This window comes from Arvicola amphibius, chromosome 4, assembly GCF_903992535.2.
Source record: "Arvicola amphibius chromosome 4, mArvAmp1.2, whole genome shotgun sequence".
NCBI classification, from domain to species: domain Eukaryota; kingdom Metazoa; phylum Chordata; class Mammalia; order Rodentia; family Cricetidae; genus Arvicola; species Arvicola amphibius.
The window spans coordinates 12,679,454-12,690,838 of record NC_052050.1 but is presented as its reverse complement, the minus strand read 5'-3'; the positions used below and the strand labels follow the sequence as shown (position 1 = coordinate 12,690,838).

At 54.5% G+C, this 11,385-nt stretch overlaps 1 protein-coding gene across 4 annotated transcripts in view; it reads left to right on the top strand.

The window, feature by feature from the left end:
* The first annotated feature begins 2,821 nt into the window (after positions 1-2,821).
* Axin2 (axin 2) overlaps positions 2,822-11,385 on the top strand; it is a 28,802-nt gene continuing 20,238 nt past the window's right edge. The window contains exons 1-2 of one of the 4 annotated variants that reach the window (XM_038328067.1): positions 2,822-2,966; positions 5,555-6,500. In XM_038328067.1, coding sequence (XP_038183995.1) covers positions 5,686-6,500 — 815 coding nt within the window. In that variant the 5' untranslated portion in view covers positions 2,822-2,966; positions 5,555-5,685. Of the gene's footprint in view, positions 2,967-3,258; positions 3,609-3,865; positions 3,959-4,133; positions 4,420-5,554; positions 6,501-11,385 lie in introns of those variants that run through there. The other 3 variants (XM_038328068.1, XM_038328070.1, XM_038328069.1) reach the window with 3 other exon arrangements.

Here is an 11,385-nt window from a genome sequence, read left to right as displayed (position 1 = left end):
GAAAAGGACCCCTCTCTGCTTTATTAAACTTGTCTCCCCTTGGCAGAGGGTACTGTCTATCCTCCGTAGGGCTGCACTTTAAAGGCCGGAGGGCGAGTGAGCATGTGCAGAAACCCATCACCTTGCTTTCCAGTTTCCAGGCAACCATGCAGGATTACAACAAGTCACATGATAATGCTGCTCCCAGGGAGAAGAGGAAAATGGCAAACTGCTATCTTGAGAAAGGTTGGGAATAAACGAAGGCTTTCGCCTGCTCCTCCAGTTACATCAACAAGTAGTCGAAGACCCAATGCTAGAGAGGGCTTTGGCTTCTCAGCAATCCTCCAGCCTCCTGCTGGATGTAAAGTGTTCCCCTGAACATGAAGTTGGGGGAGGAAGGGGACTGGGCAGGGGTGAGCCGGCAGAGATGGGGGAGCGGTTGGCCTGAGGTGACCCTGACACCTGCTGTGGAAGCCCAGCTCCCACAGGGGTTGTTAAGAAGAAGATCCAAGCCACAAGGGACTCCCCAGGCTGCACTGGGTTAATGAAGGAGCAGGAGCACTCTCTGGTTTAAAGGCAGCGTGTGCTGATTGTGAAGAACTGAGGGGCAGTGAGGGGTCAATGGGGACAACCAGGAGGGGAAAGGAAAACCACCCAGGAAGGCCTAGTTTCCACTTCCTTTCTGAAAGTCTCCTCTTTTCTGAACCTTGTTTAGTTTGATTTGGGATGGCTTGACTTTTCTTATGTCCCCTCCCCCACCCCCAGAGATGTGTATGTGTGTGTGTGTGTGTGTGTGTGTGTGTGTGTGTGTGTGTGATATACATGAATACCCCTGGCTGTTTGCACTGTAGCTGCATCTATGGTAGTCAGGGCTTCTCTCTACCTTGCTGCTTCAGGAACAACACCTCTGTGGTTCAGGGCCCCCAGGAGGCACAGGTTTGCTGGGGTTGATTAAGGAGGTGTGTGTTCCTAGAGTTGGGTCTAGGGTTCCATAATACCATTTCAGGGCCAGCGGCCGAGGGCAGTCAGGAGCAATGGACCCTGCAGGATTCTGGAAGGCAGACAGACTTTCCAGCTACCCAGTTTCCCCATACCTAGAACTTAAGTTATCTCAGTGCCCAGATGCATCATGAGAACATGCTTTCTCTGGTCTTTCTGGGAAGGACCACATTTCACAGCCTACACTGTTGGCTCTCTACAGGTGAGCTCCTGGTTGCAGGGCAAGCTGGTGTATTGACCATGGACACAGAGGAGGGTCTCTCTCATTTCTAGGCTATTGACTTTGGAGGCTTGAGCCGTGGAGTTTCTCTTGTCCCTTGTCACAGCCCCAGTTTCTTCTCCAGTAGAACCTGGGTGGCACTTACTCGTTCCCTTTGGACAGTCATGTTTCTCACCTATTTCTAAGTTCCCAAAGCCGAGTGATTATCCTTCATTCATTTTTAAGTTAACAGGACAGACAAAATGAGTGGTTTGCGAGCAAAACCCCCGCACAGCAGGGTAGTGCCAGGGCCCTGGCTTTCACTTCTTTCCTCTTTTTGGATTACTTTTCTGTGGGTTTTGTTGTTGTTATTTTGTTAGCGCTGTTGTTTTGAGAGAGTCTTAAATAGCCCAGGCTGGCTTCAAATTTACTACGTTGGTCTTGGAATTCTCATTCTGTTGGTTCTATCTTTGAGGTGACAGCCAGTTGTCATCAACTCTGGTTTACTTGGTGTGGGGTGGGAGGGGCAGGGGTGGAACCCAGGGCTTCCAGAGTTGTGTGCATTCAAGGTAATAACTATACCAGGCTACATCCTCACCTCTTATTTCCCCCCATAGGATGAAAAGATCATTAGCTCACCCATGAGGAAATGTTTCCATGAGGAAACATTCTACAATAGATATGTAAATAAATGCTCTGGGCTTATGACACATTTTTAAGGGCTCTGCCTTATAAACATTTTGGGGAGAAGATGGGACGGAATCCAAAGGTGACAATGGGGTGAATTTTTATACTTTAACATTGCATGCGTGTGTGTGAGGCATTCCACGGCCGTTTAATATGTAACATATGGGATGGTGGCAACCTTTTTGGAAGAGCGTGGTGGGCACGAATTTGTTGAGAAGTCAATGTGTGTACAAGGAAGGCTCTGACTGCCATGCAAGGTTGCAAACTGGGGAACTGAGGGGTGTTCCCTGACTACAAAGCAGGTCTCCCCACTTTCACACAAACACGACTGCAAATCGTCCACAAACTGTTCCTATATTAACTTAGATACTAGAACACAAGAGGGCACGCGCGCGCGTGACACACACACACACACACACACACAAACGCACGCACACACGTGCCATGCCTTATGGGTCCCAGCCAGAGTATGCCCTAAGACACTTGGCCAGCGGATCCTAGGGCTACAGTTCCTTCCAGAAGGCCCTCCCAATCCAAATTTCCAGGGAAACTTGAATAAAGGTAGGAAAGTATTTGATGATGGGGGGTGGGCACGCTCTGCTTGCTTGCAGTTCTTGCGATGACCAGAGAGCTACAAGGAACTGGCATTCCGTAGCTGAGAGCTCCAGGGCAGGCAGGGGGAGGAGGCTTGAGCAAAGAGGCCGGAGAACTTGAAAGATGAAATCAGAACTCTGGCCGAGAGAGCCCCGGGGCCGCCGGGAGCCGGCGGGGGGCGGACAAGGACTGCGGAAGGGTTAACGCGGGAGCGGAGTGTGAGACGGGGGCCGGGGCGGGGCGGGGCAGAGCGGGCGCGCGCTGTCCCTTTAAGGCGGGCGGCGCGGGCCGGCCGAGCGCCGCTGTGATTGGCGCGGCGGGATCACTGGCTCCCTGAGCCCGGCCCGGGGGAGTCGGCTGGAGCCGGCTGTGCTTTGATAAGGTCCTGGCAACTGAATAACGGCCCAAGAACGGGGAAATTAAAAATAAGCCCCCGATCGCGATGGATTCCGGGGCCACCCGGAGGCCGAGGCGCCCGCCTCCCCAACGGAGAGCTCAGCTGTAAAAGGTGGGGTCGGAGGTTCTGTCCCGGAGCAGCTGCTTGCAAGAAAGCCTGGGGCGACTGGGGGCGGCTGGCAGCGGGGTACGGGGCCACGGAAGGGGGCAGGAGGGTGCAAGTCGTGGGTAGCAGAGAGGTGTGCGGACTGCATGGCCCCCAGAGGGGCGCAGGAGCGTGCTGGGCTGGCCCGGGTGCGGCTCGCGTACCTCCCTTCCAGGACCGTGCGCTCGGCTCGCGCCTTTGAAGTGCACAGTTAAATCCACAGCGCAGTTTTTGTTGGAAGCGCCCGGAGGACATTTGGTGCGCCTAGTGACTGCTGGAAACAGGACCTGGGTTGAAAGCCGGCCGGGCGGGGGCCGGAGGGGCCGAGGGGCGGCCGCGGCGGGGGCGGAGGCCCACTCGGATCTTTTGCATAAAAGGGGCAGCGGGGCGCACGCTCCCCTCCCCGGTGCGGAGCTAGCTCTCGCCTCGGGATCGTTGTTTTCTGCGCACCCCCTCCTCCGCCTCCGCGAGATTCCCCATGTTCCCCTTGCCCGGGCGGGTCCGGGGGGGGCCCGGGGCTGCCTCTGCGAGTCCAGCGGGGGACCCGGGCCGGGGCCCTGCCCGCGGCGCCTGCGAGGTCTCGACGAGGAGTGCGCCAGCGGATCAATGGTGAGTGCGGAGGCCGCGGCGGTCTGGCGGCCCGCGCGCTTTGATGTGCGGGGCGGCGCTTTGAAGTTGGCAGGCCGGCTATTTCGGGGCGCGCTCCGGGCCGGCGCGGAGGGGAAGCTGCGGGCTCGGCGCCCAGCGCTCCGGGGGGTTTGGCCGGGCGGCCCAGCGAACGATGCGTCGGAGTCCCCCTCCCCAACGCGGGGCCCGGGGTGTCGGGGGGGCCGGTCAGGGAGACTTCTCCAAGTGGCGTCGGGGTCTGAGGCGGAGACGGGCAGCTCGCCCTCGGGGGTCGAGTCGCCGTGGGTGTGGATGAGTCGGGGTGTGCGTACGCACGCGAGTGCCTTTGGAAGGTGGGATGAAAGGGTAGCGGCGCCCCCTCTTGCCCTCCCGCCCCCTCCCCGCCTCCTCCCACTTCTTTCCTCTCTCGTCTCCCCCCCTCCCAGCCGCGGGTCCGCGCTTAGGTGCCCCGAGCGCTGGTAGAGGCTCAGTCTGAGCGCTGGACCGGCCGGAGTCCGGGGCGCTCGCGCCCCCCGCGTTCCTCCTCGCCGCCCCTTTTGCGGAGAGGCCGAGACTCCGCGCGTCGCCATTTCTGGACTAGGCGGCTGCTTTCCGTGCCTTTTCTCCGGGAGCCTCTAAGAGGCTTGACGCCTGGGAGCGACCCCCTACCCGGGCTCTCTAGTCTCCGGCCTCGCTCCTGGTGACTGCGCATCGGGACACTGGAGGCGTTCGTTTGCAGTTGGGCCGGGGAGGGACGGGACCGGAGGGACTCAGAGGAGATGAGAGCCCGGCCTTGGCGGCCTTCATCTTCCAGGTAACGGCGTCTCAACACCTCCTCTGCGCCCGGGTGCCCGGCGCTACCCGCGGCCCCGCCACTTCGCGGGTTTGTGCTCAGCCTGGCTGCCGGACATCCAGGACTGGGGCGGGGTGCTTCCACCCAGGCCCGGGGTCTAGAGCAGCTGGCCCGGCGTTCCTCCGGGTTCCCCAGCCCGCCCCTGCCCTTCTTAGTTTGATCCTTCCCTGGCTAGAGAGAGCAGCTTGTTTATTGGTTAGATAAGACTTCTTTTCTTTTGGAGAAAGAATGGCTTGGGATCAGTGGAGTTTGGGATTCTTGGCACTGGCTGTAGTAGCGTGAGACGCCTTCTGATCCGGTTTTGTTGGGTTCGCGGCTCCAGGAGGTGGATTGGGGGAGCCGGGGGCGGCGGGTCTCGAGGTTTCTCTTTTCTCTTTCAAAGTTTGAAGATCAAAGCCTATTACATAGTGAACTGGTTTCTGCTTTGGGGAAGCGTAGAAGACAAGGGATGTAGACTGAGCCAGGTTCTTGGTGGAGAGTCTTGAGTTCAGGCAATATTTTCATCAGGAATATGGGGGTGCGTGTTGAATTCAGGAGTCCCTGAGCCCCTTTCCGCCGATGTTGGGCGGGCTTTTTTTTTCAGGCGAGGATCTTCTCTAAGAAGTGGGACGAGGGAGTGCAGAGGGAGGAGGTGGTGGGGGGAATGGGAACCAGATGCCGGGGAAGGGCACTTTGAGAGCTTGAGTTATCTATGCAGAGCAGAGTGGGGAAGTTTACAGAAATTGGTTTCACCTGCACTCAGCCGGGTTGTGGGAGTGGGTCCAGCTGGGCTACCCTGAGTGTCCCTGGGACCCGCGGTTGTGAGGAAGGTTGTGTTTTACACCTCCCGCGTCCCTCTGCTTTTTCCTCACCTTCCCCCTCTCATTCTTCACCCCTCCCCGGAAAAAAGTGTGTGGGGAGCTCAGATTTCGCCTTTGAAAAAGCTGCGTCGGATACTTGAGATGAGCACTTCGCGGATAGCTGGGTTGCTTGATTTGAATTTGAGGAGTTGAAAAGCCTGTTTACTTTCTTGCTTTGATGTTGGGTAGATCTGGTTTTGATTAGATCAATACCCTTTTCTCTCTCCCACCTCCCCCTCCCTTCCTTTTCTTTCCAGAGAGGAGGCTCAGATGAGCCCCTGCTGACTTGAGAGAGACCAAGCCGATTGCTGAGAGGAACTGGAAGAAGAAAGAGGAGGAGAAAAAAAACAAAACAAAACCTAAACTCAGTGAGACGCTTTCCCTCACCATGAGTAGTGCTGTGTTAGTGACTCTCCTTCCAGATCCCAGCAGCAGCTTCCGTGAGGATGCTCCGCGGCCCCCGGTTCCGGGAGAAGAAGGGGAGACCCCACCGTGCCAGCCCAGTGTGGGCAAGGGCCAGTCCACCAAACCTATGCCTGTCTCCTCTAATGCTAGGCGGAATGAGGATGGGCTGGGGGAGCCCGAGGGGCGGGCCTCCCCTGATTCCCCTCTGACCAGGTGGACCAAGTCCTTGCACTCCTTGTTGGGCGACCAGGATGGTGCTTACCTCTTCCGGACTTTCCTGGAGAGGGAGAAATGTGTGGATACCCTGGACTTCTGGTTTGCCTGCAATGGATTCAGGCAGATGAACTTGAAGGATACCAAAACTCTGCGAGTAGCCAAAGCAATCTATAAGAGGTACATTGAAAACAACAGCATCGTCTCCAAGCAGCTGAAACCTGCCACCAAGACCTACATCCGGGATGGCATCAAGAAGCAACAGATCGACTCCATCATGTTTGACCAGGCGCAGACTGAGGTCCAGGCTGTGATGGAGGAAAATGCCTACCAGATGTTTTTGACTTCGGACATATACCTCGAATATGTGAGGAGTGGGGGAGAGAACACAGCTTACATGAGCAATGCGGGACTGGGGAGCCTTAAGGTCCTGTGCGGCTACCTCCCCACCTTGAACGAAGAAGAGGAGTGGACTTGTGCCGACTTGAAGTGCAAACTTTCGCCCACCGTGGTTGGCTTGTCCAGCAAAACTCTGCGGGCCACAGCGAGCGTGAGGTCCACGGAAACCGTTGAGAATGCATTCAGGTAAGGCTTTTGGTTGGGGAGTGGGGTGGGGCGGGGCGGTGGGGCCCCGGTTTGGAGGATTGAGTTAGCTTTGCAAATATTTTCAGTTAAGGTAGGTGGGCGGGTGGCTAGGCTTTGGAAGCTGGTAAAGGTTGGTTGAGAGCTGGGACTTCTAGCTAGTAGAAACCCTTTGATCTCGTGTTTTGTGTGGGGGGGGGGGCAATGTACGCACAGCTGAGTACCTGTAGCCCTTCCAGTGCTAACTTCAAACAGTGGAAAGCAGTATTTATTAAGGTGGTTACTTATTATCCTGGACTACTGGGAGGGAAAGAGAAGAGAAGAGAAAGAAAATAAGAATATAGTAGCTTTTGATGCCCGTGAGTTGTGAGTCACTAGACCCACCGAGCGCCAGTTTGGGAAGGGGTCATTTGACCGCTGGTCATCAAAGTAGAATCACTGGCTGGGGGCGGGGCAGCGGGGTTGTGGAGACACGGGAAATAAACGTGTGCACCTGCGAAGGGGTAGGTGGGATCTTTTGAACTTTCTGTTAAGATAAGAGCTAGCGATTGGCTTAGCCACCTAGTTGGTGGTTCCCTTTGTAGAATTAGGTATTTCCCAGCAAGGAAGACTTCTAACTAACTTGGGGAAAGTCCTGTGACTTCCTCACGCGAAGGAGCCTTTGCTTTAGAGTCTGCTGGGCTATTCATCCAGCTTTGAAATGTTTTGGAGCCCCAGGGTCAGACCTCAGTTGATGGCTTGTTGTTTAGTGCTGATACAGAAGTGTGAGAGGACCGGCCCCTCCTGAGCACTTTCTCTTTTTCAATACTTCAAAGACAAACAGACCATTATAGATTGGCCAAGTCTCAAGATTCTTGGCCTTTGCAGGCAACTTCAGACCTCCTGTTGGAATGAGTTTTTCTGTCCCTTCGCCTCTCCAGAGAGCCCAAAAGAGAACACACCTTTTAATTCTAGGCTTGTGCTTATGATGTGCAGGGAGAGTGGTGGGCTGACACTGGATTGCTATCTGCAGGCAGGCTTTATTCTGCCTCTGTGTCAGGGACTGTGGACGCAGTCTACGTCTGTTTTCTTGCTATCTTTGTGGGGCGTGGTCTCCATTGTCCCCCAGCAGGAGGGGGTATGCCCCTGATTGCTGCCACGGAGCACTTGGGATCCCATAGTTAGTCCTGCTTGTTGTAGGTAGGCACGCTCTTGGGTTTTGACTGCTTGTAAGAAGGGGGAGGGCCTGCTCTTCAGCCACCAGAGGGCGCTCTTGCAGCTTTGGGAGTGAATTTAACACTTCAGACTATCTGGTCTACACCTAAAGGGAACTGGCTTGGCTTTTGCAGGCAAGTGTAGGCTCTCAGGAGGGGGTTGTTGCAGTGGCTCTGAGCTTGTAGCGAGCTAGGCTGTTGGCATGAAGCTGTTGGGGCCCGCTGTAGCTGGTTGCACCCAGGCACCTGCATCTGTTGCCCTGCTCCATTGCAAGGACATGTAGGTAAACTTTGCTCTTGGCCTCCTTACCCTCCAGCTTTGGCAGGCAGCGATGAGACTCCTTAAGGCCTGTGGTAAGGCTGCCTCTCCAGCAGCCTTTTGACAGTGGGTCTTCTGTGTCAGCCCAGAGTGTCACCTTTGTAAATAGCACAGTGTGGTTTCGGAGGCTGGCAGTAAGAAAGCGCTCTCCAGGCAAGACTCTCTGCTTTGGCTTCTCCTTGTGGGTGGGCAGCCTAGGCGAAACCTTGGCTTGCCTCTTCCCAGAGGCTTCATATTTAGGATATAATCAGTGTTAAGTTTGCAAAGCACTTGAGATTCGGGAGCCCTGTCTTCCTGGCTGGGGACTGTGGATGTCATTGATAGCAGCACAGAGCAAGTGGATTTTCTCCCACTGCTAAGTTGGAATGAAATGTTTTACCAGCATTCCACAAAGCCCATATGTCTTTTTTTTTGGGGGGGGGGGGGGGCTTCCGAGACAGGTTTGTCTGTAGCTTTGGAGCCTGTCCTGGAACTTGCTCTGTAGACCAGGCTGGCCTCGAACTCACAGAGATCCACCTGTCTCTGCCTCCCCAGTGCTAGGGTTAAAGGCGTGCGCCACCGCCGCCCAGCCAAAGGGCAAACGTCTTAACAAGGGCATCCTAAAAGATAATCTAAGACACACCCAGATGGTCTTTTTAAGACGCAAGGTTTCCTAGTCTGTGTGCAGTGTCTCTGAAAGAACGAGTTTCAGCCCTGGCCAATGGCCTTACTTGGTTTGAAACTTTCTAAACTTCATGGTCCCATCTGTGGGCACTGTCTCTCCTGTCTATGTTCTAAAGTTCTTCTTAGGATCAAAATAATAAACTTGAAAGCCTTTTGTGAAGGGAAGCATTTTGAAAAAGATGTTAAGTGTTATAATTAGTATAATTAACCGTAATGAGTGGCTCTCTGGAAAGGGCAGCAGAGTCAACACATAGCCTTTTAAATAGCAAGTCTGGGGCTTCAGCCCGTTTGTCACTGTACTATTTTAGAGGAGCCCCTCTTCCCGTGCCTCAACATCCTCTCCCCTTTGAACCTTTTCAAGTCTGCCTCTCAGCCTGTTCATGGAACACAGAGACCAACCGGCCTTACTGTCAGAGTTGAGCCTTCCTCATCAGCTAGCTCCCCCATCCTGCCTGGCTTAGGGGATGGGCTGAGGAAGTGACCCAGTAAAGGAGCTGAAGCAGCTGGTACCTGCAGAGGGCCTGTCTGCCTCCGCTGCTGGGAGTCCTCCCGGCCGCTGGGTGCCCAAGGCACCGGCTGGTCTTCCAAGCCCTGTGTTTATGTGGGCACTCAGAGGAGCCTGGTTCCTAAGGACTCGTTTGTAGTCTTACCGATTTGGTGTCGGGTTTAATATAAATAGTTGAGACGGAAGAGCAGAAATTATCCTCGGAGGGAAGGGCTCTGGTTTGTGCGTGGTTGGTCGAGTGGGATGCTTGGACTTTTGATGGTCTCTATAAATAACCAAGGGCATAAGTGACCTGGTGGTGGGAGCGTGTGTCCTAACCCCTCACACAAACAACACTCCCCTTCCCCCTCCCAGTGTGGAGGTGTGTGGAGCCAGGGGCTGTGATCTCAGGCGCTAGGCCCACACTTATTTTAAGAGGGAGGATACAGTGTTGGGCGTACAGAAAGATCCTTTTCTGCCCTGACTCTGGGCAGGGGTTCATCTGCCTCCCCTTGGGCCCTCTGCTCTGGCCTGGCTTAAAATCCTAGGGGCCCGGCAGATGGCCCTGTGCTGGCTGCAAAGGCTTCCTGTTCTCTGCAAGAACTCGCTGATGAGGCCCATTTTTGTGAGAAGCCATTGGAATCAAGTTTGGCTTCAATTATCAAAGAAAGTGATGCCATAGGAAAGATATGCCGGGAGCATTGGTCAGTAATTGGAGGACAGAACGCTAGTGACCGCAGCTGGCTAAGATAACACTTGTCAAACTTCGCCTGGTTACAGAAGACGCTGACCCCTTACTGGCCAGCCATCCCTTGATCTCGCCTTCCAAAATGCTAGTTGAAGGGAGGGTGTTGACCTTACGGTAAAATGTCAAAGGCTCATGCAGAGTCCCAAGCTCAGCTTCAAAATCGGTTCCTTTTGTTGTACTGTTGGGAGAGGGCCCCCAGAATGAGGTCCTTGGATAGGATTCTCTTGAGGAACAGAGGTGGCCCCAACATCTAGAGATAAGAGGTAGACACTTCATTCCCTCAAGGACCCAGAGGGCTGTGTTACTTGTTAGCGGAAAGCCCCATGCCTGCTCAATGGCAGAGTGGCCCATGGGTGCACCCCTCACACAGAACGTACCCCAAGCCTGCACACTCCCCAGGAATGCAAAGTTCCTGCCCAGTTGGGAGTACAGCCCTCCCGAAGGAAGAAGTCCTCATCTGGGTGCAATTAAGGTGGCACGCTCCAGTCCCCCTCCCCCCCTTTTAAGCAATCACAAGAAGACAGCTCTGATCTATTTTCCTAAAATTACGTGGCACTTTGGAGAAAGTTCCGAGCACTTAAAAGGTGAGTTTCTGTGTCTCCCCACCACCCTGCTGCCGCCGTGTTGTGATTGGAGGAAAACCCGGGTGCTCGATTGCAGTCAGTTGAGTTTAAGAGCAGCGGATTCCGGTTTTAATTGTTGATCACACAGTAGCCCTCTATTTTGGAACTGGAGGGAGATTAAGTTTATTTTGGGAGCCATGTGCAAAAGGAGCATGTGCAGGCACACACGTGCGCACACCCTTTTGACTTAGGTATCCTCTTTGGTTGCCGTGGTGAGGAAGGAATTTCTATTGAGTCATTTTCTCCCTGTGGAGGCTGAAGTATAAGTCTTAGATCTAAAACATAGCTGATGTGTTAATACCACCAAGATAGCAAGACCGAGGGGAGGGAAGGTGTTGGAACGCTGTTTCAGGCCGCCTTGGCTGTTGTGATCCTGTGCCATGCCTCTTCAGAACCTTTTCAGCAACCCATTTGATGGATGTAGGTCTTTGAAGGAGCCTCAGCCAAGTTTGGAGCTCCTGCCCAGCCCCCACCTACCCCCCACTTTTGGTGTTGGGGATACACATGTGCAGATGGATTATGCCCCCACAGACCACACAGTTTGGGGCTCAGAATAGGTTTCAGCTGTGAATCCATGCTAAAGACTACAGGAGAAAATAGAAGAGGTTTCAGGAACACAGGTCTCTCCACTTTTGCTGGCAGTTGGGTCCTGGGAATGTTTTTGGGGTTAATCCCCCCAAATTTCAGTGCCCTTGCCCAGGCCTTTAGAGGCTTTGGCCATGTTTTTCATGGGGAGCCCCACACCTAGGGGGGATGTGTGTTGGTCCAGCAAAGCCAAGCCAACTCCAGGAGCCTTCTGCTCCTATCTTGAGTGTACAGGCTGTACAGACCGCTGGATTCCCAAGGACAGGAGGGAAC